General features: G+C 49.3%; 10 protein-coding genes across 10 annotated transcripts; 1 reads left to right on the top strand and 9 right to left on the bottom strand.

The window, feature by feature from the left end:
- Positions 1 to 3,907: 3,907 nt before the first annotated feature.
- On the bottom strand, positions 3,908 to 4,552 carry PtrM4_037400 (uncharacterized protein; the record flags this gene model as incomplete). Its single annotated transcript, XM_066104212.1, has 1 exon — positions 3,908 to 4,552. One exon carries the CDS (start codon positions 4,550 to 4,552, stop codon positions 3,908 to 3,910), a length of 645 nt encoding a protein of 214 aa, XP_065966414.1.
- A 465-nt stretch (positions 4,553 to 5,017) lies between these two features.
- On the bottom strand, positions 5,018 to 8,593 carry PtrM4_037390 (ProP, Permease major facilitator superfamily; the record flags this gene model as incomplete). Its single annotated transcript, XM_001939516.2, has 5 exons — positions 5,018 to 5,517; positions 7,137 to 7,218; positions 7,271 to 7,431; positions 7,482 to 7,991; positions 8,053 to 8,593. 5 exons carry the CDS (start codon positions 8,591 to 8,593, stop codon positions 5,018 to 5,020), a joined length of 1,794 nt encoding a protein of 597 aa, XP_001939551.2.
- Positions 8,594 to 9,084: 491 nt separating this feature from the next.
- On the bottom strand, positions 9,085 to 10,289 carry PtrM4_037380 (uncharacterized protein; the record flags this gene model as incomplete). Its single annotated transcript, XM_066104211.1, has 4 exons — positions 9,085 to 9,659; positions 9,707 to 9,978; positions 10,028 to 10,228; positions 10,276 to 10,289. The coding sequence occupies 4 exons, from the start codon at positions 10,287 to 10,289 to the stop codon at positions 9,085 to 9,087; spliced, it is 1,062 nt and encodes a 353-aa protein (XP_065966413.1).
- Positions 10,290 to 11,578: 1,289 nt separating this feature from the next.
- PtrM4_037370 (uncharacterized protein) lies at positions 11,579 to 12,429 on the bottom strand (the record flags this gene model as incomplete). The annotated part of the gene is made up of 2 exons (XM_066104210.1): positions 11,579 to 11,760; positions 11,832 to 12,429. 2 exons carry the CDS (start codon positions 12,427 to 12,429, stop codon positions 11,579 to 11,581), a joined length of 780 nt encoding a protein of 259 aa, XP_065966412.1.
- A 762-nt stretch (positions 12,430 to 13,191) lies between these two features.
- On the bottom strand, positions 13,192 to 13,698 carry PtrM4_037360 (uncharacterized protein; the record flags this gene model as incomplete). Its single annotated transcript, XM_001939513.2, has 1 exon — positions 13,192 to 13,698. One exon carries the CDS (start codon positions 13,696 to 13,698, stop codon positions 13,192 to 13,194), a length of 507 nt encoding a protein of 168 aa, XP_001939548.1.
- An 836-nt stretch (positions 13,699 to 14,534) lies between these two features.
- Positions 14,535 to 16,588, bottom strand: PtrM4_037350 (C6 zinc finger domain containing protein; the record flags this gene model as incomplete). The annotated part of the gene is made up of 2 exons (XM_066104209.1): positions 14,535 to 16,199; positions 16,250 to 16,588. 2 exons carry the CDS (start codon positions 16,586 to 16,588, stop codon positions 14,535 to 14,537), a joined length of 2,004 nt encoding a protein of 667 aa, XP_065966411.1.
- Positions 16,589 to 17,596: 1,008 nt separating this feature from the next.
- On the top strand, positions 17,597 to 17,854 carry PtrM4_037340 (uncharacterized protein; the record flags this gene model as incomplete). The annotated part of the gene is made up of 1 exon (XM_001939510.2): positions 17,597 to 17,854. The coding sequence occupies one exon, from the start codon at positions 17,597 to 17,599 to the stop codon at positions 17,852 to 17,854; it is 258 nt and encodes an 85-aa protein (XP_001939545.2).
- A 1,551-nt stretch (positions 17,855 to 19,405) lies between these two features.
- Positions 19,406 to 19,871, bottom strand: PtrM4_037330 (uncharacterized protein; the record flags this gene model as incomplete). The annotated part of the gene is made up of 2 exons (XM_066104208.1): positions 19,406 to 19,524; positions 19,577 to 19,871. The coding sequence occupies 2 exons, from the start codon at positions 19,869 to 19,871 to the stop codon at positions 19,406 to 19,408; spliced, it is 414 nt and encodes a 137-aa protein (XP_065966410.1).
- A 1,234-nt stretch (positions 19,872 to 21,105) lies between these two features.
- Positions 21,106 to 23,255, bottom strand: PtrM4_037320 (uncharacterized protein; the record flags this gene model as incomplete). The annotated part of the gene is made up of 2 exons (XM_001939508.2): positions 21,106 to 21,251; positions 22,460 to 23,255. The coding sequence occupies 2 exons, from the start codon at positions 23,253 to 23,255 to the stop codon at positions 21,106 to 21,108; spliced, it is 942 nt and encodes a 313-aa protein (XP_001939543.2).
- Positions 23,256 to 23,889: 634 nt separating this feature from the next.
- On the bottom strand, positions 23,890 to 24,039 carry PtrM4_037310 (uncharacterized protein; the record flags this gene model as incomplete). The annotated part of the gene is made up of 1 exon (XM_066104207.1): positions 23,890 to 24,039. The coding sequence occupies one exon, from the start codon at positions 24,037 to 24,039 to the stop codon at positions 23,890 to 23,892; it is 150 nt and encodes a 49-aa protein (XP_065966409.1).
- Between the last annotated feature and the right edge of the window lie 328 nt (positions 24,040 to 24,367).

The following is a 24,367-nucleotide window of genomic DNA, read 5'->3' as shown; positions in this document are numbered from 1 at the left end:
TCATGGCCAGGTCGCATCGACGTTTTTTTAGGGAGGAAGAGAGAAAAGGGAAGAACACTGCCATGGAAGGATACTCGAAGTTTTTAGAGAAGCAACAGAGAGCATGAGTGTGACAAGGGAGACGGAGCACACTCATAGCCTGTTTGAAGTAAGATTATATTAGAAAGCGAGGAAAGATGAGAGTACATCGCAATCGCACTTAGATCTCTCAGTCTCAAAAGAAAGAACGGATGATACAAGTGTGAGAAAATGGAGGTGGAGCACACTCATGCGTTCAGTACGGTATCATTTTATTAGAAAGAGAGAAGAAAGGAGAGCAGGGCGCCATAATTGAAGTAGGCTGCCTGTGCGGAAACAGGGACATGTTCTCTTCCCAAGTTATGTTTTAGATATTTCAGAAATCGGATTTTCGACTGTAGGAAGAAAGGAAGTAGAAGAGTTAGAGGCGGGAGAGTTTACTTATGTGCAAATGGAAGAAACGTGGAGACTACTATAAGTCGATAAGGCGTTGTTTTGAGTATTGTCCGTGTTAATGATTTCTTTCGTTCATCAACGGACACGGTCATGCCGGCAGCTTTTGCTTATTTCAAAGGAAGGAAGAAAGTAGGTAGAGTAGAATGAGGGTAAAGTTTATATATGCAACACAAGCGCCAAGGATCTCACGAAGTTCGTTCGTCCATATCATAGATGGCGCTGAAGTTTTCATTGTGTTTTCAAGAACCCAAGAACACAGTCATGCGTCTAAAGTGCGAGATTTCTAGAGCAAGGGCATAGCATTCGAGCTTGTAGCTTTTTAGAACCCGCCATGAAATTTTAGAGCGCAGGAATAAATACGACAAAGTGGTAGGTGCGTTGTGGAAAAAGTGTCCAGAAGTTTTATACCTCCCAGAAAAAGACCGTCATAAGTCAGTGGGCAGTTGATTTTTGGGAAAAGGTCGTAAGGAGTGAGATTTTTGATTTTTAGAAGCCCACGTTAGATTTTAGAGGATATGAATAAGAAAGGTAGCAGGGAAATGTAGATTTATATGCTCGAGACACGCGCTGAGTAACGCGCACACATCATTGGAGCATATCATGGAGTTTTGGAATTGCTACAAGCAGACATAGGGTTGTAGAGAGTAGAAGTAAAGAAGGTAAGAGGTAGGTTTATATAGTTGGGGAATCCACTAAGAGCCACGCATTTGGTCAATTTTCTGAGGTACGTGTGACTTCGCTGTCTTTGCAAGAACACAGGCATTACCTGTTTCTTTGTTTCTTTTTGGAAAAAATCATGAGACAATAGGAAGGTGGTTTTGAGTAACTTGAAATTGAAATTCTGGGGTGCAGAAGAGATAGGGGGTAGGGGACAAAAGTGGAATAGAAGTATAGAATTGATGCAAGTGCCACCCAGGGCAAGAAAGAGGAGGTAGAGGCAGACACTGGCGAGACCGGATGCAGAATTTTAGTTGTGAAGTGTAGATATCTCCTACGCCCTCTCTCTTTCCATCATGGTTTTACCGCAGAGTTTAGAAACAAACATCAAACTTGGCCGGCTTTGAGTTAGAATCCAGACCATTCAATCGACCACTTCTTAGTTTTTACTTTGCTAGCAACACCGTCATTGTCAGTAGCGGCAAAGTCTTTCTAGAAATTGCTGAGAAAAGCCGAGAACAACATTTTAAGAACAACAATGGATTCTTATGGCCCCGAGAGAGGAACATGCAATGGTAGCTAGATGATTTTAGAGAAAGCCGAATATTTCAGGCAAAAGTGGGTGGGAAGAAGAAGAGAAAGAGAGAAGAGACCTAGGGTATTTATGTACGTTTATTCGGCACATCTCACCGCATAGGTAGAGGCTTCGTCGTTTTTGATAGACGCAATGCAGCTCACGCCACCGGCATCTTGTCTTGTAACCCCCGGTTTTAAAAGTTTCCATAGCGAGATTTTATGGGTTTAGATAGACTGGAAGATTTCATAGGGATAGAGAATGTAAATTTTCAAACCCACGGAAGAGCAGAAGTTCTCAGCATGTAATGTAGATCGATACCATTTTAGAACCGCGTGAGTAAAGAGGACTGAAGATTTCTCAGAACATGTCATTCTGGATTTGCAAGATGATTTTCAGGAAAAGAGGAGGAAAAAGAGAGGAAGAAGCAGGAGAACATCCACTTAATGTCCGCTTTTTTTACAAAGACACCATTAGCGAGGGAGTTGTAAGTTTTAATAGCAGGAGAGAAAAGGAGTAAGGCAGGCAAGAAGGAGAACCGATAAGTCATATTTATATACACAACTCATAGACCAACGCCTCGAGAAACGGACGCGCCATACTGGTAATAGCATGTGATTTGAACTCAAAGAGCAGTGGTCTTGAAGTTTTTTTAATGACGTGTTTTTTAAGAGCACAAGAGCAGACATCCTGAAAACGACTGCATGTTTTGGTAAAGACAAAAATACACATAAATTGAGGGTGTCGAGAGTTTCTTAACGCATAAAAAGTGTGTGAAGTAATAGAAAGAGTAAAGATGCACACGAAGAGAGGATTTATATATCCACACCCCGGCACGTGCCCGCTGTCTGCCAGAGCAGCCTGAAATTTGGGGCAAAGAGGGTGTAGAGTGAACATTATCCCTCTTCCGTACACTTTTAGTTTAAAGACCCCATGGGATTCTGATTTAAGAGTTTCGGAGCGCGCCACGCACGAACATGGAAAGACTCTGGCTTGGATTTCTATTTTCCAGTCCTCTCCACATCTAACCCGTTTGGTTCTTTTTGGAATAATTTTTAATAGCCGAGAAAGAGAGGACATACTATTAAAAACTGGTATATTTTAGAGAAAGAGCCGAACTATTATCGCGGTTCTCTGTTTTGTTTTAGGGAAAGAGGACATGAATTTTGTGCTTCGTCCTTTTAGAAATTAAGGAAATAGGAATGTGAGATAAGGGTAAGGAACACACGGCACGAAGTGATTTATATATCCGTGTGCGTGCAACTCATACGCAAAGACATTTTCCTACAGAGAAAGCCGCCGGCTCATCGACACAGTCTGAGTTCGTTTTGACAAACGTCCGCTACATCATCGTCTAGGAACCTTTGCTGACTTCATCGACTGCTCTGAAAATAACTTTTAGAAATCAGAAAGGTGGAAGCAACCCATAGATTTGTAATTTCCAAGGTTTTCGTCGAATAATGCTCGGGGACTTTTGGGAAGAAAAGGAAGAAACTCCACAGCTCATATTGCATACGGGTATGTTCTTTAGAAACTCGCAACACCATTCATAGCTGCTGCTTCGTATTCTAATAAGGAGAAAATTGGGTGTGGAATAAAGAGAACAGGCAATAAATACAGCAGAGCTTTTATCCCCAGCACCAGCATCAGCACCAGCAACGGCGCCATGGGTTTGCCAGGTGTTCATTTCAGAATATCCAAACGTTTTTGAGAAAATATGTATTTTAGGAAAGCTTTCGAGAATTTTGAATATGTGTGCCGCGCATGCTCACAGCGCTCACACTGTTGGGAATCGAACCTGCGGTAGATAAGGCAGCTGGTTGCTGCATGCACGAGCTTGGATTACACGGCTGACTAAGCCGTGTGGTCCGAGCTCTAGCTGCTGCCTTACTGCCGACCTCCCTCCACCTCCATAGAACAACAAGAACAATCACAATCATTTCAACTCGTTGCAACGAAGGTGATTCCGATACCTTAGCCGTATCAACACACACAGTCTCATGAAAATGGCACAGAAAATTTTAGAAGGAACAGACATTGAACACACCTGTAGTGTTTTTAATAGAATTTTAAGAAAACATAACATGATCCATGGGCGAGCGGCGCACACGGGCGAGCGGCGCACCCCACCAACTTTTGCAACTTTAAAGCGATGCATCTCAACAACGCGATAATATTATTGCTAGATATTAATACAGTAGATTACTCTATATTAATAGTATCAGTCTTGCATGTGCGCGAGTAGTGCCCAGTCTCCTTGCACCTAGTGCAGCGCCTTTGAGCCCGCTGGCTAAGGCCTGATCGCGCTCCTCCTTGACGCTCTTCATGAGCAATCTGCTGGTCAGCCTCATTTTGAGCCAGTATATCCTCTCCAGCTCCCTTTGTGAGTACTCCATGCTTCTGTATACGCCTTTTAGAGCGCCGCCTACGCTCTGAGGCTGCGCTGTTGGCCTTCTCAAGACTAGAGATCCGATCGCGCATCAGCTCAGCAGAGAGCATCATCACCTCGGCGCCCTTCTTTAGCTGGTCAATCGCCATAATAATTGAAGCTGGTGATGAGCTCTTGTGCTGGCGCACGCGCTCACGTATTAGGCTTGACTGAGCCTCAAGCTCACGTACGTTGCTCGGCGTTTGAGCTACCCAGGGAGCCTCTGGCAGAGCTGCTGGAGGAGTAGGTGTACGCAGTTGTACATCTACCTTTGATAGAACAGCCTCTGGTTGTAGAGGAACAAGGCCTGCGCCGCGGAAGGCTGAGCAGATATTGGCTGGCGTGAACGCTTGATCAAATGCTGCCTTGAACGCTGGCAGAAACTCTAGCTTGGTGATGTGGTTGATGTGGTTGCGCATGAGGCTCTCCACCTCACGGCTGTACGCGCGCTTTAATAGCGAGAAGCAGCCAACATCAAGTGGCTAGAGTAGGTGAGATGAGTAAGGAGGCATACAGAGCGTATAGATATTGTTCTCCTTGCAGAGCTCCTAGAACTCTAGAGATTGGTGGCTCTTATAGCTATTAATAATAAGCAGGCGACGCGCGTCTATACTACGAGCCTGCGTGTGAGCGTTGAAGTGCTTTAGCCACTTAACTCTAAGCTCATTATTCGTCTAGCTATTGTCGCTGACTGCGATCGCCTAGTCGCGTGGGATCTTAGCTTCCTCATACTAGGCTAATAGGTGGTACTAGCCAGCGAAGATGAGGAACGGTAGGACTAACCAGCCGGCTGCGTTGATCGCAGCGATCAACGTTACCTACTCACAATTGCCTAGCTAGATAGCCTTTAGCCTGCTTCTCCTTTCTAACGCTGTTACAATAAGCTAAGTTATAATCTTGCCTATTATAAAGCTAGCTTTATTAAAGTTGTAGACGTCCTTATCGCAGATGCCGTACTTCGCCTTTGTCTCTTCTATAAGCTTAAACCACCTCTTTATTAATGTTGCATCCTCACAAAGAGCTCTCTGCCTATCGTACGCTTGGTTGAAACACGTCCGAAGACTGTCTGTACGCTTAACAAAGGTAGATGGCCAGTTGACTCCAACCTGCTCTCCACCACGCGCAGCCAGCAGCTTATCAGCCATATCACGTACAGCTGTGTAGGTAGGCGCAAATCCACGCAGATCTAGCTGAAGTATATAGCTGATAATCACCTCCTCTTCTCTCTGGGTAAGCTTCCTTGAGTTGGGCGGGCAATCGCGTCGGGCAGGTATACCAGCGCGTCGGCGGCGGAGCGTTGTTTCGGCTACGTTGTAGACTACTGCAGCAGTACGGGTACCTTGGATCTGGTGCGCATTAATAGATGAGATAGCAAGCTGAATATCTGCTTCATTTGATAGTAATTGAGTAGCGCTGCGTTGAGCCATTGTAGATTAAGATCAGTAAGGTGAGTAAAGTTGGTGGGGTGCGCCGCTCGCCCGTGTGCGCCGCTCGCCCATGGATCATGTTAGTGGAAGTGTAAAGAAAGAGTCCACGCGAATACAGGCTTTTTATATTCCCCCCACTGCATGCACTAGTCCGTAAAGCGTAGGGGAGGAAGCCAACAACACATCTTCCACCATTCTTTCTATTTTAGAAAAAAGCATAGTCCCGAGATTGAGAGTTTTCAAATTTTCGCAGGGAGACGGGGAGGGGCGGACAGACCATCCATCTCTACTTGGCGATTTTAAGAGAGCAGAGAGACATGGGGAGAATTTCAAAAATTTTCAGAAAAAAGAAGTCATCCACCAGTTTAGTTTCTTTTTTGTTCAGGAAAGGAGAAAACATCAATTGGCGTCGAGGAATTTTTAATAAACCCAGACCCAGAGTTTCTGTATAAAGGAAAGAAGAAGAAGAGGAGGAAGAGACGAGGAGATTTATACACCCAGCCCCGAAGTTTCAGAAATCCCACTCATCGGCGTATCCTCTGCGTTTTTTGCCACACACATATTCAAGTCCGGACATTGTATTTTATAAACGTGGGGTAAGTGTCCATTGTCTTCTTTTATACACCCAGTACAGCTAGAAGCTTTCCGTCATGCCTGTGGGTCCCCTACTTTTTTCTGGATAAATTTTCAAGCAACGCACAAAGTCCGCAAACCACCAACATCTTCTCCATCATTGGGAATTTTGATTTAAAAAATCTCGCCAAGACGCAGACAGAGCCATACATGTTTTGTTTCATGATTTTGGAAAATAAGTCCTTTTTGGGAAAAACGGGACCTCACCCACACTTCATTTACTGGTTTTAGGAAAAAAAGGACTCTGGAAACAACATCCTGTGATGTTCTGTAGTTTTGGAACGCAGAAGAACATAGATACAGCGGTGGTTAGTTTTAGTTTTCTAATGTGTAGTGCATGGTGTAGAAGAGGAGGAATGTTGAAGAAGATGAGTATTTATATACGCAGCGACGGCGGTCTGTACCGGGCTTCTGTTGCCTGGTAGCTTTGATGGCTGGCATTGGCGAGCGGTGCTGAAGCCGCGTTTACCTGGGGTCTGGTGTGACAGCACCCTGGTCTTGTGATGAGCGCAATCGCAATAATGCGCGTGCGCGTGTACCTCGTCGCGCCGCAGACTCAGCATACCTCAGCTTTCGTTTGCTGTCTTCTCTTACCCACGTGCCTCGGCCATTGACTCATCTTCCCCACGCTCCTCATCCGACACCTCTGTCGCCTTCTCTCCTTCTTTGTCCTTTCTCAAGCCCATCCCCAAACTCACAACCGTAGCCAAACACGCCACCCCCACCAGAAAGTAAAACACATTACGCAAACTCTCCGAATACGCCCTCAGTAAACTGCTAAGCTCACCCTCATGTCCAGCCGGCACTAGCGCACGAACAGCGCCAGCGCCAGACCCAGCACGCAGTGCCGCGCGCGGCGATATCGAGGGCGCATAGCGAGGAATCGCGGTTGTGAGCGTTTGCGCGAAAATAGTGTTTGCGATGACGATGGTAATGGAGCTACCGAGGAATTGGAAGAAGATGAGGCAGGCTATCGCGACGGGGTATTCGGCGGGCGAAACGGCGTTTTGTACCACTACCAGGGCCTGGAAACGTCAGTCAAGAGGTATAGATATGAGGATGGTTTCGCTGACTTACCATTTGCATACACAGGCCTCTACCGCCGCCCATGACTATCTGGTAGCCAATCCATGTCGCTGTATTGGTCGATGCGGTGAAGGTTGATACGAGGCCGTTGCCGATTGCTGTGATGACACCACCGCTGAATGCGAAGGGGAGATGGTATCTCGTGCGCTCAACTGCGAAAAGTCAGACACTGGACATACATTCCAACAAGATTGATGCTTACCCGCAGCGCCAGTAACAACCACCAGAAGTATCTGGCTGAGAATACTAGGAAGTACGTAGACACCACTGGCCGTCGGGCCATTGTCCTTAACTGCCTGAAAGTACGTCGGAAGCCAATTGCTAGCTGTCGCCATACAAGTAGTAACGCATGACCCGTACACGTAGCTAGTCCATATGAAACGTCTGCGCAATAGCGTAACTGGCACCATAGCTCGGTCGCCCATATGTTTCTCCCATACAGCGAAACATATGATGCATACGCCTGTGCCGCAGAAAAGGCCTATCACCATTCGGGAGTCCCATGAGTAAGCGCCACTGCTGCCCAGCTGGAGGGCAAGAAGGAGCATAACGGACCATGGGACGAAGAGCGCAAAGCCGATCAAATCAAGATGTGGGATGATCTTTTGAACAAGCGCCATCGAGAATGGCGGCTTCGTTATGACCTCAGGGATGCGGATGAGAGAAATCACAGCAGCCGCTACACCGCCAATTGGTAGGTTAATCCAGAAGCCTACACAAAAGCAATCGTCAGCATACTTCAGATATCAGATCGGACTTATGAGCACACTTACACCACCGCCACGAGACATGTTCAGTAAGAACACCACCAATAAGCGGACCAAGCACAATCCCCATCTGACTTGTCCCAAAAAGTATCCCCGTATAAAACGGACTCTTCTCTCTGGGCACAGCGCCTGTAAGCACAATCATCGCCCCAGTATAGATACCCGAAGCGCCCAATCCCGCAATCGCCCTTCCTACAATAAGCACCACAGACGATCTCGCCACCGCGCAGATCAAAGACCCAAGCTCGAACATAAAGACGAAAGAGAGGAAAACGGCCTTGCTCCTGAAATATGTGTACAACTTCCCAGACATCGGCTGTAGAGTTGCTGTGGCCAGCGAGTAGGCTCCAATGTACCATCCGACATCTGGGAGTGAGTGAAATTCTGTCGTGATGCGGGGTATTGCAGTGCCGATGATTGAGGAGTCTAACAAGACGAGGAAGGTGACTAGTGTGAGGCTTGCGAGGATGGTAAATAGTTTGAGGCCTGTTAGGTATTGCGTTGTGGGAGCTGTATCACTCGCGCTTACGCTCATGGTAACGGTCATGGCTGCTGATGGTTTTGCGAGGTTCTTCGAGTGTGCCCGTTTTCGACCAAGTGCAATGGATTATGACAAAAATTTAAAGTTTTGTTGAGGTGTTCAATCTCGGATCAGGGTCGAGAGTTGTAATCTTTTTTCCATTTATAACGAAAGAAGAACGAGTTGCAATGAAGACGAGAAACAAAAAGCTAGCTGAAGAATGAATGAGATCCAATGCAACAGTTGACAATGATACGGAATCGCTACTGAATGACCGATACGCCGAGGCGCTGTTGACTGGTCAGATTTCGGAGTTGAATGTGTCGCATCCACTGTACGACATGCCAAGAGACTAGATGAGGCCAAACCGCCCTTGAAGACTATCACAGAACAAATGTTCTATCTTTCTTGTTGATTTTCAAGTCGCACAAACCTCGGTAATGTGTCAAACTGTGGCTGGACGCTCATCGACGTCTCCACCAGTTTCTTCACATCCAGTCTTGAGGTTTTTGTGTATTTCAAAAGTTCATAGGACCAGATAGCCAAAAGTCATCAGCGAAATCCGTCAGCGAGAAGTCTCCACCAATATCGCAATTCCATGCCGGCGCAGATACATCGCCTACTGTTTGCTCTTGCTCAACTGTAGGCACTCTCCAGTTCGGCGCTGTTGCTCTTAGCATAACCGCCGCTTCACCAAACACGCTGTCTTCTCCTGTTTCCTCTTTGTACTTGGCGTTGGCGTTTTCAGCAATCACGGCGATCTGCTCCAAGCATTGTACAGTATCTACCGTCGCTGTAGCAATCGCCGGATCCCATCCGGGGACATCCTTGAGTACGGCGAGTTTGTAGGCGATTTTGAGGCAGTAGGGGAAAATGAGCATTGATGTTGCGCTGATGTCTCGAACATCCCCGGCGAGGGTGTAGTCGCAACAAGCTTTACATGTTTCTAGGCATGCAAGAAGGTATTCTACGCGTCTGGGTGCGAAGATAGAATGAGGATTTGACGATGGTGATACGAGTGGTGTGGGTGATTGTAGAAGAGCGAGCTCGTAAATGGCAACCTCAGCTGTAAATGTGGAAGCGATAACAGTGCCTAGAAGTCCGTGAGTCCACGCTAGAAAATGGAAACGGAAGACGTACGATGCTGCAGGATTACCGGAGAGAATGACGTCCGAAGATTGTGCAAAGCCAGCTTCAGAGGCTCAATAGCCATTGTAGCATGTTGAGCAAAATTGGAATCCTCTGAAGCTCTCCGATACACCTCCATAGCACAAACGGCAATCCTAGCCAGACGTGCTAAGCTAACCAACACAACGTCACCTTCACACTCAATGCTCTTGGTGAGTTGGTCATATGCTTCTTCGCATTGTGAAGACCAGGGCATAAGGTCGTACCCGAAGGTTTTGGAAACACTATCGAGATCAGTCAGACAGGCTAACCCGGGGATCACACTTCACTCACTTGGTACATAATGCGAAGACGGTAAGTAATGCTCGGTTCCCTTCAGTTGCTCGGACCTCCTCAGTCCCTTTATCATACGGGCCTAGGCTAGGACATCCCGATGGTTCTTTGGGCTTATCAAGGCGGAGATCGCTAATCAGCGTCCTTGCAAGACCACAGGTTGATCCCAGGAACTGCTTCCTATGCGCAAAGTATTTGGACCTGTATGATGTCAGACGCAACGCATTTACGGGAAATTGAAATCTTACCATCCAATGCACATGATGACACAGAAGAGTAAGTCCATACTTCTTTCACCATGAGCCACGATCTTCGACGCCAATGTTTCTCGCAACTGACTGCTCATTTTCATTTGACGGGTGAGAGCTTTGGTACATGCAGTCCGAATAGCCAGACAAAGTAAAGGGTAGTCAGCCTGAAGATCATCGGGAGTAGTGCTCTCAGGTAGATGCATGAAAGGGATATATCCGAGGCAGTTCATCCGAAAGTCGATAAGCTGAGCCTCCGTCAAGCGTTCCTCGACTGCCGGACTGTCTGCTGCTCTTGAGGTGATAATGGAGGACTCCGGGGTCAGCCCAAACGCATCATTTGAAGGGACCGTAGCTGTTGACGCCCGCTGTGATCGGAGCAGTGACACAACTTCATCAAGCTTGTCTTCTAGTTTTGCTCTTTTGGACGCTGACGCCCCATTTGATCCTCGCTTCCGTGAGGACGACGAGGGCGTGCATTCCTTCCCGAGGCGATGACACCTGTCATACGAAACTCAGTCTCGAAACATCCAACACATGTCGCAACACATACTTTACAGTACACTACGACATAACTCTAATAAAAGTGACGTACCTTTCACAGACGCCGACTTCCCGTACTACACATCGGCATTTCGTCTTCACGCAGTTACTACACGCTTGGCCGTATGGCGCGGGTGTCTTTCGGACGGTATCAGTCTCCATGATGAATTCCGGGTCGTGTTACGCGGAAGCGATCTCTGATGTGAATGGAGTGATACCGACATTGTGAAATGGGAGAGTGCAAGGCTGGTGATGGCGGGATTCAGGATGTCCGTCTGAATTCCGACAGCGGATCGGAATTCGGAAATTGGGTTGACCCACTTCTTGGCGGCGTGACTGGGAGTGTCGACTCCGCGTCTACCTACCACTGCATCTGACGAACCACTGATTGCAGAATAGGTTTTGAGACTATGCAATTGGGACATCAAGATTTGTGAGAAATACGGCTCGTATGCATGAGCTCCTAGGTCAATTACATGTACCTTTTGAAGACCACATTCCTTCTGATGGTGTCACTCAAGACCTACTTCTTGTTATAAAGATTAGCATGAGTGGAGATATCCAGCAGTAGTCGTAGTATTACGCTCTGTCTCATTCCTCACTCTCAGCCTCCATATTTCCCAACGCCCACCACCCCCTCACAATACTCCTCTCCGCCGAACCCCCAGCCAACGGCCTCCTCCCCATCTCAAACTGATGCCTCTTCAACTCATTAACCACGACCCCCAACTTCACCAACCACACATCCCCCGGCTCCCCCTCAAAATGCGGCCCAATACACTCGCACGCAAACTTCCTCGCCAAGCCCACCCCCTCCTCCCCAACCCAAGGCTCCACCAGATTCTGCCTCGCCAGCGCCTGCGAAGCCAGCATAGTAAAGCAATGCAGCAGCGGGAAAAGTCTCGTATCCTCCATCTCGGCCGCCTCCTCCACATCCTCCCACTGCACCAACGGATTAGTAACCCCCAGACACCGATTCCCCTCCCACAGCAACACATTGATCGACACGCTACTCTTCCGCCTCATCGCATGATGCGCATCCCACAGCAAATAGCACAGCCGCAGCAGCGCGAAACCCATAGGTTGCGGATCACTCGCCCTCGACGCGGTAATCGCATCGTGGAACGGTGAAAAGTAATCCCCCGCACTCGCCGCATCCTGCAGCGCCTTCTGCAAAATATCGTCGCCGTCACTAGTATAGCATCTGCGAAAAAACTGCATATAGTCCTTTGGCTCCACATCCGGGTCTTCCTTTGCCACGCTTTCCCGCAGCTGCTCGACAAACGCATGTAGCCTGTTGCGTTGGTCCGGGGCGTCGCTGCTGATGTCGCGGAGTATTGATAGCGCTTTTTGCTCGCTTTCAATGTGCGTGATGGGGACTTTGCATTCGGGGCACTTTGCGCCTTTGGGCGCCAGCATCGACACGTCGGACCATGTGGCTTTTACGTCGACGTCGCCGCCGTTGAGAGTGATGGACAGGCAGCGGTATCCGAAGATGTGGCCGCACGCCCGTATGGCGACGGGCGCGTGGTCTGTCGAGAAGGGCCGGTTGCATAAAAAGCAATATGCCGATACGCGGAGATATCTGCTTATGTTGCCCGTGGAGGCCATGGTCGAGGAATTTTCTGGAGTAGGTAGAACGGCGTTCCTGATCGGCGGGTGGGGATGACGTAAGTAGATCGGGGTATACTTGTGTGGCTTTGTGTAACGACAGACGGGAGATTATCAATGGGGGTTTGTGTGATTGATCGGCGGGATGTGCTTTTGTTGAATGGGGAGGCGGTGCGTCTCGCAAACGAATCAGAACTAGGAGCTTAGGAAATGGCGACGTGTACAAACATCTCGCGTGTCCCTGCAGCATTTCTTGGATCCCGGTTACCGCTGCAAAACGGCCGGTAGCCCCAACCACCTTGGAAGTAGCGGTCATTGTCACCATTGGCATCGTCAGTCTTCCATCTCCAGTTCTGCCAATACATGTTGTCAATTATTCAGTATCCGAACCTAAGCATTTTCTCAATCAACTTGGCCTCTTGTCCCGGAGAACACATCCTTGCGATGTTAGCGGCTTGGGAAATTTGCTCGTTATGGTAAGTGGGGCTCCAACACGATGTTGAACAGCGAGTTGCAACGGTATCAGTTGAAGAGGTGGGTGAAGGAAAAAGGAAATATATTGTGGAATAAAAGGCTCATATCATGCGAACATGAAAGCGTAGTAATTGATTGTAGTAAGCACGTTCGGGTATTCTCGACTTGATTTCCTTGCCCCCTCCTGCAACACCTCCACGCATATCCTACAGCAGCCCCCAATAACCTCTCTCTTATCCGGCCCTCAACCCTCAACCTTATCATACAACTCCAAGCCAAGCTTCCCATTTAACCAGGGAAGACCCAAACAACTGAGAAGAGCATGGCAATAACACCAACGATGATGAGAACCTCTGGTCCAGCTTTGATACCGACTGGCAGGCCCGCAGTCTCGTATTGCGCGACAATGCCCATTGAAAAGTTCTTTGCCGCCTCGACAACCGCGATTTCAGTCCAGTTTCCACACCGTAGGTTGAGATCGGGATCAGCCGTGAGGGCGGGCAGCTTAGCCATGGCCGCATTCAGCATTCCCGCGCTGACGAGGGTACCGACGGGTGCTCTTTGCAAGATGACGGTGCGGTATGAGCTATTGGCGCCAATCGTCGACATGTTGGCTGTGGTCTGGTAGTCGAGACATAGCTCTGCCTGAGAGGGTGTGGCGGAGACTTGTCGAACTTCTAATTTCGTGTTTGCGGTACCCGGAAGCGGAAGGAAGTTCTTAGGCTCCGGTGCACAGGCTGCGAGCTGCAAGACCGAGAGGGCCAGGAAGATGTTGGTAAGAAGCGAAATCTGCATCGTGGGCGGTATATCTTTCTCGGATGATGATGTTTTTTGTCGTTCTAAGAATATGGTAGGGAATGGAATAACAGGTATTATAAACGTAATCAAAACAGGTGACCGGCACGCTCGAAGAAGTGAATGACGAACGAAAGGAAAAAAGAGCGTTGTAGTTGTCTTGGGTTCCACTGCCTGAGGTTACCAAGAGTTGTGTAGAGAGGCGACAAGGGCGAGAAGAAAAATCAGGCCACTTCCAGGTGATATATGAAGAGGTAACGGCCCTGATGGCTGTCATTCAGACTGCGATGCGACACGTATTGCCGGATGAGGGGTGATTATGAGGCTCTCCGTGTGTCAGGTTACAAGGAGCCTCTAAGGCGCCGCTGTCGGCGCTAGTCCGCTTTGTAGTGTATTGACGCGATATTGCAGCTCATCGTCATCACGGCCAACACCAATCTTTTCTCAAGACGCCATGGCGTTGTTCTCCTGAGTTTGCCTGTTGAGGCTGGCATCTTGGCGGAAGAAGAGGTACAGGGCGATGATAGGGTGTTGGGAGAGTGGTTTGGGATCGCGGCTGATTGGTATGCCGCGCCCTGGCCAATTCATGCGCAGGGGCTAAGCGAAGACGTCCATGGCCCAGCCTCGCCACTATTCTCCACCGGGAACGTCAGAGCCGTCATGTTGCGAAACTACTACTACTTGATCAGAGCACCCGTACCTCGTTTTGGCTTCGCCGATTCAGATCGCAATTTGATCGTCTCAATGCGTGTCGAATACCTCTTCACAATCGATCGGAGAAATACCCGATAATACGAGGACTCCAACTTCGACATTGCGCGCACAGGTGTAGTTGACTACAACAGGAACCCATCGAAATTGTCCGCATCGCCTAATTTGAACGTGTCCGACATTAGCATGTCCCAATCCTCCATGAACTCAGGTGAAGGTTCGAAATCGTAGTTCCCTAAGCCTCCCATTCCGTCCGCCCCAAGAGCCCCAGCAGTGCCGGTGGACGGCTGTTGTACGCCAGCTAGCACCTCCAAAATCGGTATGCAAACTTCCGTGGCTTGTTCCGCTTCTTGTACAAGTAACGCGGGAAGCTCGGATCTATCCACTCCGCGAGTCGTTGCATCAGCCCACGCATCGAGTAAGCGCAAAAGAATATAGCCTTTACAGCCAGTCTCACCGGCTTGAATACAGCGCAGATAAAAGCCCGCAGCGTCTCTCACGACTGTAGCAAGCGATACTGTCAGGATATCTGGATCTTCCTCTTCTTGCAACCGCGTGCGCAGCTCAGTGGCTAGGAACGTTGAAGCATGGAAGGCGTACATGCGAAAGAAGCCCCCTGCGCAACGCGACATACGAGCGAGATCAGTCTCCTCTTCCGGATAAGGGCTACCTTTTGAGACCGGAACCGCAAGACCCCAGATCTTCAGCGACGATGCGACGGTCGCTTTTCGCGAAAAAGCGTAAAGAGGATTGTTCAACGCCGCAGCGAAGAATGGAACATGTAGAGAGGTGATGTAGCGCTGCATGATGTATTCGACTGCCTCAACTGTGAACAAGGAAGGCGATTTATCGCTACTGTATCCTTGCATCGTACGACGCAACGTCTTGTGTGCTGATCTCAACTCGGCATCGATTTGAAGCGTCGCCTCATACGTCCCGGTCGAGGCGAGATCGTTGAGGAATTTCAAGACCGCCAGGCGACTTGGAAGCGTCTTCCTAAGAGCAATCGCCACGGATGTCTGCGTGTATACACCGTCTGGTTTGACCATAGGGTCCGCGTTCACTAGTTGATCGTCATCGTAGTTGCCCGGCGGCGCAGTATTGAAATCGTCAAGACCGATAAACGGCGGTCCGCCCGCCTGCATACTCATCTGCAACGACAACTCAATGATAGTATTCCAGATCCTCCGGCGCATCTCTGCTTCCATGACCTTCATATGTGGAAGACACGACGGATCCTTGTGTAAACCAATATACACTGCCGACCGATGCACTGCACCAATAGAGATCCATACAAGCTCAGACCCCACGTCAACCAGCTCACGCGCGAGCAGTAAGAGGATGCTGATCTGTAGATACTGGATGCCGAGCTGCGACTTGAACGTAGGCGACGACACCCAAGATTGCGCTTCATATACCCAACGTGTCGCCTCGGTGCGCATCGACATGTTCTCGTCATGTACCGTAGCACCAATTGCCAGTACCAACTTCAACATCATCATAAAAGCCATGCTAGGCTCTGCGTCGAATGCCCACACGCTCTCGTAGTTGGGCATGAAACTCGGCACGTGGATAACACGGTACACCGTCTCCATGGTACGGAGGTAGCCAGCAACAAGCTGATCACACACATGCTTTGGCGGGAGATTGCGTGTCGGCACGGTAGGCCAGCTTGGAGAGCGCTGCGATTTGATAACGCGGGCTAGAACTTTGGCACGCTGTATGCTGGCCACCAGGTTAGACGATCCGCCTTGGAGATGTGGTTCCATCATTTCGATGACATCGCGAAACTGAACCTCGTTAATGGTGTTGTGTGCGCGGGTTGATCTGTTGTACTGACCATGACGAAACCATTCATCCAGTGACTCTGTCCAAACACCCGGTTCTTATGCGCAATACCCCTAGAGATATCTGCACCCCCAGGTATTTGCGTATCCTGGAGTACATCCACAGTACATGCAAAGCTGCTAACAGTGTGCACAGCATGTGTCGACGCTGGAGTTGAAGCTGATGGTGTATACACTGAGCTAGTAGTACTAGTAGCTCGAGAAAGCTTATCCTCCAGCTCCGCAATACGTGCTCGCATAGCGTTGAGCTGGAAAGAAGATTGACTAATGCTCATGGGAGTTGTCGAGAGAGACGGCGTATAGTCGCCAACTGACGAGGAAGGCGCATCCATTGCGTTTGCTGCCACCCCGCGTGGTTGTATCGGAAGTGTAGCACTCGGTCTTTGCACCGCCGTCTCGGTCTCGTAGACACAACATCCCGTCTTGCTTACTACACAACTACTACACGGATTCTCTCGATTACATCGTATCTTCCTCCTTCGACACAAGGTGCAGGAGCTGGATTCAGTTAGCGTCGGGTTTACCCATCACTTTACACAAACACACACTCACATGACAGCCCTCTTTCGTTTCCGACCCGAATCGCTCATCGTGTATCTTACTATCACCGAAACACAAGAAATAAAACGTACGACAGTTGTTCACGGAGACGGGAGATGTAAAATAAGAGGCGAGTCGGATATAAGTAAGTAATCCGCTCGTATGACATGGGTGGCCTTGCTGCAGGTGTTGGAGCTCGGAGGTATGGACCAATCACATGGCGACCGGTTTTGTTATCCCCGGACATCTCCGAGTCCGATTCCTTTCACCGGTGATGGCTTGTCTCCTGCATTTAGTTGTGTACAAGTTTTATACAAATGTCTGCAATGTGGATATTCTAGCTAGCAGCCATATTTGTTATCACCGACCGACTCGGAGAAACTGCTGTTTATCGACTATGTCATAAATTCTCAGTCTACGTAGATATATATATATTATTGAGAAGCTGGCACTATTAGTAGTAGTATGACTACCTAATAGAGCGCTCTCTAAGGCACAACGGTAGTGGTGGTACAGATTCGTATTATTGACTAAGGAGCTATTCACACGTTCGTAGATCCGTGTTGCGTGCAGCTGCGTCCAAGCTCCCCGCTAGGACCCACCTGCATGTGTCACCAATCATGTGACTACTCCTCCGCTTGATACCACCAAGTCACTTACGGACTGTATTCTCAACATATATCGTGTATAAGGATAGATACTACAACAAACGGACCGATTTCATATCTCCTCTACACACAGTACCAATTCACGGAGTATTCATTACCTGATTTAGACAAGTCCTTTACCAATCCCTCACCATGCCCTCCCCCTCCACACCCCCTACACCAACTCCTCCCCTGAACCCCACCCTCGACATCGAAAAACTCCCCTCCAATATCCCCTCAACAACACCCCCAGGCCCCGCCCCAGACGGCGGTCCAACCGCCTGGCTCAACTGCGCCGGCGCCTTCTGCATCTTCTTCTGCTGCCTAGGCTTCACATCCTGTTTCGGCGTCTTACAGGAATACTACTCTACCCATCAACTTCGCGATCACAGTATGAACGCTATTGCTTGAATAGGCAGTTTAGCGGGGTTTATCCAGTTTGCGAGTGGTGTGGTGGGAGGTCCGGGGTTTGATCGGTGGGGGGTGTGGGTAAGTTTGTGTATTTATTTATTTTTGGGGGTTTAGGAGGATGGGATGGGATGGGATGAAGGGCACAAGACTGACACCAACACAGATAATCCGTCCAGCAACCCTCCTCTACATCCTCAGCCTAATGCTCCTCTCCCTTTGCATACACTACCCGCACTTCATCCTCACGCAGTCCCTCCTCATGGGCTCCTCCGTCGCCTTCCTGCAATTCCCCGCTTTCGCCCTAATGGGCCATTACTTCGATAAATGACGCGCCGCCGCCCTCGGTATCGTCGTCAGTGGCTCCTCCATCGGCGGTCTCGTCTTCCCCATCGTTCTGTCCAAATTACTGAATTCGGACTCTTCGAGCGCACTGGGCTTCGGCTGGTCGATACGTATTGTCGCGTTTATCATGATGCCGTTTATGCTGTTCGTATGCATGGTGCTTAAACCGCGGTTTCCGCCACGGAAAGAATCGAAGATTTGGATCGGGGAGCCGTGGCGGCAGGGCCAGTATGTGGGCTTGGTTGTGGCGTTGTTTTTCATGATGATGGGAATGTGGACGCCGGTGTTTTATATTCCCGTGTATGCGGTTAGGAGGGGTATGACGCCTTTGTTGGCGTCGTACCTGCTGGCGATTATCAATGGTGCGTCGACGCTTGGCCGCGTTATACCGGGTATTATCGCGGATCGGTTGGGCAGGGTGAATATGTTCACGTTTGCGGGGCTGGGCACGGGCGTGGTGGTGTTTTGTATTAATGTGCCCACGACGAATGCGGGGATTATTGTGTATTCGGTTTTCTTTGGGTTTATTTCGGGTACGATTATTTCGTCAGGGTCTGCGGCGATTTCGCTTTGTGCAAAGGATCCGAGGACGCTGGGGACGTATATGGGGATGGGGATGGGGGTTGCGGCGATTGCGGTGTTGATTGGTCCTCCAATTAATGGGGCGCTGCTGGACAGGTATGGTGGGTTTGAGCAGATGTCTGTTTTCAGCGGAGTTATGAGTGTGACGGGAGGGCTTATTGCGCTAAGCGCTAAATTTGGCACAGCTGAGGGTATCTTTGGGAAGGTGTGAGAGGATCGAGAGAATAATCATGGTTGTGTTGAAGGGATGAGAAGGAACAGCTTCCTTTGGATTCGTTAGGCAAAAATTGGCAAATGAGAGATCTACTGGTTCGTACATCTATATGATTTTACGTGAGAGAGGAGAATAGTTAGCATCGATTGCAAGATGCCATCTCCTAATGCTTTGCTCCGATGAAATGCAACGAACTTGATAAAGAAAAGCACTTTTGCGCCGCTGAAGATACTTAGTGGCGAGAACCTGTGGGCCCTGGCAGCGACAGAGAGATGTCAAAGCCAAAAAAACCCAACCCTGAAACACTTATGAAGACGCCGAGTTTGAAGAAATACAAGAACGGATTGGAAGAGAAGGAACCAAAAGAGATGAGAGATGGCCAAGGCAGTAGGTCCGATAATTTCATGAAACATTTACCAGGGTTGACGCAGGATCGCTGCCACGAAGTCGATCAGGTCTGGGTCGAAATCAATCAGCGTTAAATAGCTCAAGTACTCGTCGTCAGCCATGATTTCGTGCACAACGCCGCTCCCTTCTCAGTTGTTAGTAGTTGCTTCTTGGGCCTTTGTTCCACCCTCACTTACTCAATTTCTCCTTCCAAGCCAGGAATCTCTGCAGTAAGGCTTTACCATCTGTATCGTCGTGGCAATTCGAATCAAGACTTCCGTTGTCTCGTTTAGATGCTTTGCTTGTCCTGAACCATATAGGCGTAATGAATGCTTCAGGATTTTTATCTGTTGTGAGCTTGACTGTAAAGGAGATCTTTCGACGCCTGAATTTGGACAGAATCGGTGATAGCCATATCAGATGATTGAGCAGACTGTTAACCGTTGCCAGCTTCCGATTAGTCACATATACATCAAGGATGAAGTCGACCATAGAACAAGCTTGCTTGAGTCGACACAAAGCAACCAGCTGATCTGCTAAAGCTCTTGATGATTCGCTATCACCGTCTCCAGACACCGGATAATTAGTTATATCAATCCGGCATCGTCGAATGTGTTCGCTTGGTTTGAGTTCCAACCCGAAGATATCTTCTTCGAGAAATGATTTGATGCTCCTGATGCTGGGTACGTTGAAGAGGAAGACTATTTCCTCAAAGTAATTTTTGGCGCACTCATGGGCAAACTCGAACCCAACAGCTTCAGGCAGAAACCAATGTTGGAGGCGCTCCTGGAAAAGCTCTATAGAAAGTTCGTCGATAAGAACACCATTAGGATCATGGTTAGGAGGCCACGTATCCGGAAATTCATGCTGGATGTCCACACTCGGTGGCTGTAGAAATGAATAGACGCGATCTCAGATCTCCTGTGGCATAACAACATGAAAGCTCGTAGCGAAGGCAAGGCAGTCGGGTTTTGCGTTAGCCAGCAGCACCTTTCCTAAGGCAGTTGCAGATGCTTTGATCTTTCTGGGAAACGTCAGCTCTGACATCAGTGCCTTAACGGTAGCACTCACGATTCTTGGTCGAGTGCTTCGGACTTTTCAAGAAACTTTTCGCTCGTGAATATGCGGATGGGGTGTTCACGTATTGCCCTGTCACTGTAAGCTTTGGCTTAAAAAATAGCTAGTCTTGATAATGTACCGTCGCACGCGCTCGATATCTAGCGGCCTATCTTCGTCATACCTCATGATGCTCGTGCGGATCGCGCAAGGAAGCTGATGGAGAAGAGAAGAGAAGAGTCTGTGATCTATTTAACAATGTGGTGCGCGTAAAGAGTGACCCTGACAAGACTAGAGGCACGGTTGCCTAGGTGAGAGCGGACAGTGGCAAATTTGCAAAGCGTGAGGTAATATCGCGTCGCGTACGCGCAACGCTGCAGTCAGCTAAGAGAAGGCACCAAAGTGAAACGTGGAGGGACGGTCATATATTCGATTGTCTGTCTGTCATGTAAACAGGTCTGCCGTGACAGCCCATGAACTCGCTGAATACCAGATTAACCCTCCATGATACCCCTGCCGACGAACAAAGCCTGCATATAACGCCCAACACCCTGCTATCATCTTTGATCCGACCATTCCTTCAATCAGCCTCGTAGGCGCAATTCGATTCCCATATCGCGTGTTATGTTGACATTGCTGGACATGATTTTGCGACCCATACACCTCGCATCTAAGCCGGAATAGGCTCATAAGTGTTGTGAGCCTGGCGGTTGGAGAAGAGGTAGTAGATGAGCATTCCGACGACGGGGAAAAGGAAGATGACGAGGGCCCAGAGGACCTTGTTGGGGACGGGACGGTTGGACTTGAAGATCTCGACTGGAGCGTACATGTTAGCTTGGCTCTCAATGACAATGCAGCCTCACAAGAAAGAAAGGCGCATCGCATGACGTATAACAATACGGGAAAACTTACTCCAAGCAATGATATCAAGAACCAACACAATAAACCCCACAATCCCACCTCCAGTACCCGCCTGCCACGGCTTAGCAGACTGCACCGCCACGGGCGCAGCCTCAGCCAGCATAAACATCGACAGCTGCAAGCACAGCGAAATGACAAGGTTCATCATGATAGCGGTAGCGTTCTCTTATCTCGTAAAAACGTATATCGTGTGGTGTTCGCGTTATTCCGATAATCCAGCAAAAGCGAGAGGGAGAGGGGGAGAGGGAGAGAGGGAAAGAAGAAGTCAAACAAGCGGCTGCCTTGTCCGTATATGAAGCAACGGCGGGGATGGGGGCTGAGACCGACTTGACTTGTTGGACGTTACTTCGCACGGACCTACGTCACTGGAAAAGGCGGCTGTCACGCGACCTAGGCCCCCTCCCCCAGCATGATTCCGCGGTTACTGTGCATGCATGAACCCTTCTGCGATTCGGTACGTGGCTGCACTTAAGACTGCGTGCGTTGCATGCGCCGCGGATGTTGGGCATGCTGCGGTTTGGGAGATGTGAGTAGGTATGATGAGGTGGGGTGGGATGGTGCTGGGAACGCGTGCAAAGACGCGCCTTGTTTGCTTTATTCTTTGAGGTTTGAAGATGTCGCAAGTTTTCATGGATGGATGATGATTGCGTTCTTTGGAGTTTTACGGCACTCAAGCTGCGGCGATCGATCCGGGACTACTTGGTACAAGCACAGACGATTAGCGCCATATGCTGTACCGTGTTCGTGAAGGAGGCTGTGCTGTCGGGCGCAGGTGCGAGCAGCTCTCGTCTGATTATGGGAAAGTGATTGAATAAATTGGACTATTCGATACGCTATTGCTTTTCATGACAGCTATCGTATGCCGACCAGCGAAGATAGAATGGTGGTACAATAACGAAAGTCAAGTAGTGAGTTCCATGATAAATGACGTGGATCTATATCCCGCCCACTTGAGAATTGAATAACTGCCTCTTCCTCCATCGTGATCTACCTCATAAACGCATCTCTCAAATAAACGTCCCACCCTCATCCGACGAGCTCCCGTGTCAAAAACCTCTCCTGACAACTCAAATAGTTGCGCTTCTCCAGCCACCGGATCTTACTCTTGGCTCTCTTGGAACTCAGTTTCATCTGAGCTTCCTTAACAGCCAAAGGCACGTCCTTTGCAATCTTGCCCACATCCTCGACATGCTTCGCCATACTCTTCCCCATCTTGCCTGTTGTAGCCTTGAGACCCTCTTTGCGGATAGCGCCGAGGACTTCAAGTGTGGATCGACGTCGGAGTCTGGGCTGGTTACCCAGAATCGGATGTGGGTCGAGTGATGTGTATCGCGGAGGTGGGTCATCGCTGGATACGTCTTCGGGTCGATGCGTGCTTTGGTGGGGTTCGTTTGTGCGTGCTTCTGAAGCTGATACCTCGCGACTTGTATCGTACTCCCAAAAAGACCGAGGCTCGACCGTGCCGCAGCGTAGCGGGGTAAGTTCGTAATCACTCGCGTTGGTGGGAGAGAAATAGACAGCAAAGCGCCGTTCATCCTGTGGATCTGCTCTACTGGGCACCGCGCCAAACACTGTTGTGAATGGCTCAGCCTCTAGATCGTTCACAATGTGTGCAGCTCTCGAAGCTGGGATGGTGATGTGTGCACGCGATGAAGCCGATGAGGATGGCCGAACTGGGTGGGCTGTGAGGGATACCAACGACAGCGTTGAGGTAGGCTGTGATGTTGGAGTACTGAAGTCGTCGTGTAATGCTTCGAGTCGCCTAACCCCTCTGATCGCACCCAAGACACTGTCCGTGGTGGGAATCTCTCTGAGCTCGTCATCGTACCTTGAGGGCTTTACCCTGGAATCACGGCCATAGACGCCTGAACGTCGCCATCGTCTGTTAAACAGCTTCATCACAAGCGGGGTATGGATTGCGCTAAAGCCAAACAAATAAAATGATTGTAGAAAGGAAAGACATGGGAGAAGAGAAGGGAGCAAGCGGCGGGGGGAGTCTATGTCCTCATGACGAGCTGATGGAATGCATGCTGTGATTGCGATAGGCAGCTTCGCTACCGATTGCTTGCTCGCAGTGGTTGAGATTGAGTGTTTCTGGTCCGCTAAACCTCATACCACACCTATCGCGTGCTTCGCGGCCCAAGTCGTTGGCCGAGACGACGTGTCCTGCATCGGTGGTGCTCCAGAGCTCAGCTGTTTGTTAAAAAACGGGAACTAACCAACGTTCCCCGTTGCATGGTAGGGTGTGCATCTGGGTGGTAGTGGTAGATGGCTGGGAGACGGGCGTTACAGACATGAAGCGAGCCAGAGATGACGAAAGCTGTTGATATTGAGTTCCTTGGCGCGACTGATTACGCAGCCACCACCCAGCTTCTTCAACTTCCTCGCCACCACGTACTTTATCGCCTCTTCTCTTTCTTGTCTCATCCGGTATCAGTTGAATCCATCAATCGATTATTCTCAGCATGCAGCCTGCCACATCTACCATTTTTTGCACTACGCACGTCAGCTCGTACCTATCCTCCATCTGTGCCTATGAAACAGCCGAGTCGCGATGAAAGTCGATTCTGCTGCTATAATCTTCTTTTTCGCCATCGCGAGGCTCGGCATCAATATACCAAGAGAGCTTCGCCAGTAGCAATAACTGCCAGAGCACGCCTGCGATAGCAACGGCAATGATCATGCTGAACATCAACTTACATTACTAATGACAAAAATCAGAGATAATGACGGGTGATAGCGACATCGATGCTCAGCGTTGGCAACGAGATTGGGTTTGAAGTGCAGTGCTGACGCGGGCGGCGCACAAGTCAGGTGTCATCTGAATCGAGCTCGCAATAACGGACTTGATCCTTTTGAGTGCAACGCATAACGGCTGCTGAATGTTAAATCTCGCCTTACAGCGGCGCAGCACGTCGTACGACTCGCGGATGCGGAACGCCTTGTTCGGAATACCAACCCTTCGATAGGGAGCAAATGTCTCTGCACCATCAATCGTAAAGCTACACGTC

The sequence above is a fragment of the Pyrenophora tritici-repentis genome, chromosome 1 (genome assembly GCF_003171515.1).
Source record: "Pyrenophora tritici-repentis strain M4 chromosome 1, whole genome shotgun sequence".
NCBI classification, from domain to species: Eukaryota; Fungi; Ascomycota; class Dothideomycetes; order Pleosporales; family Pleosporaceae; genus Pyrenophora; species Pyrenophora tritici-repentis.
Note: the sequence above shows the minus strand (reverse complement) of the source record. Positions and strands in the feature narration are given on the sequence as shown.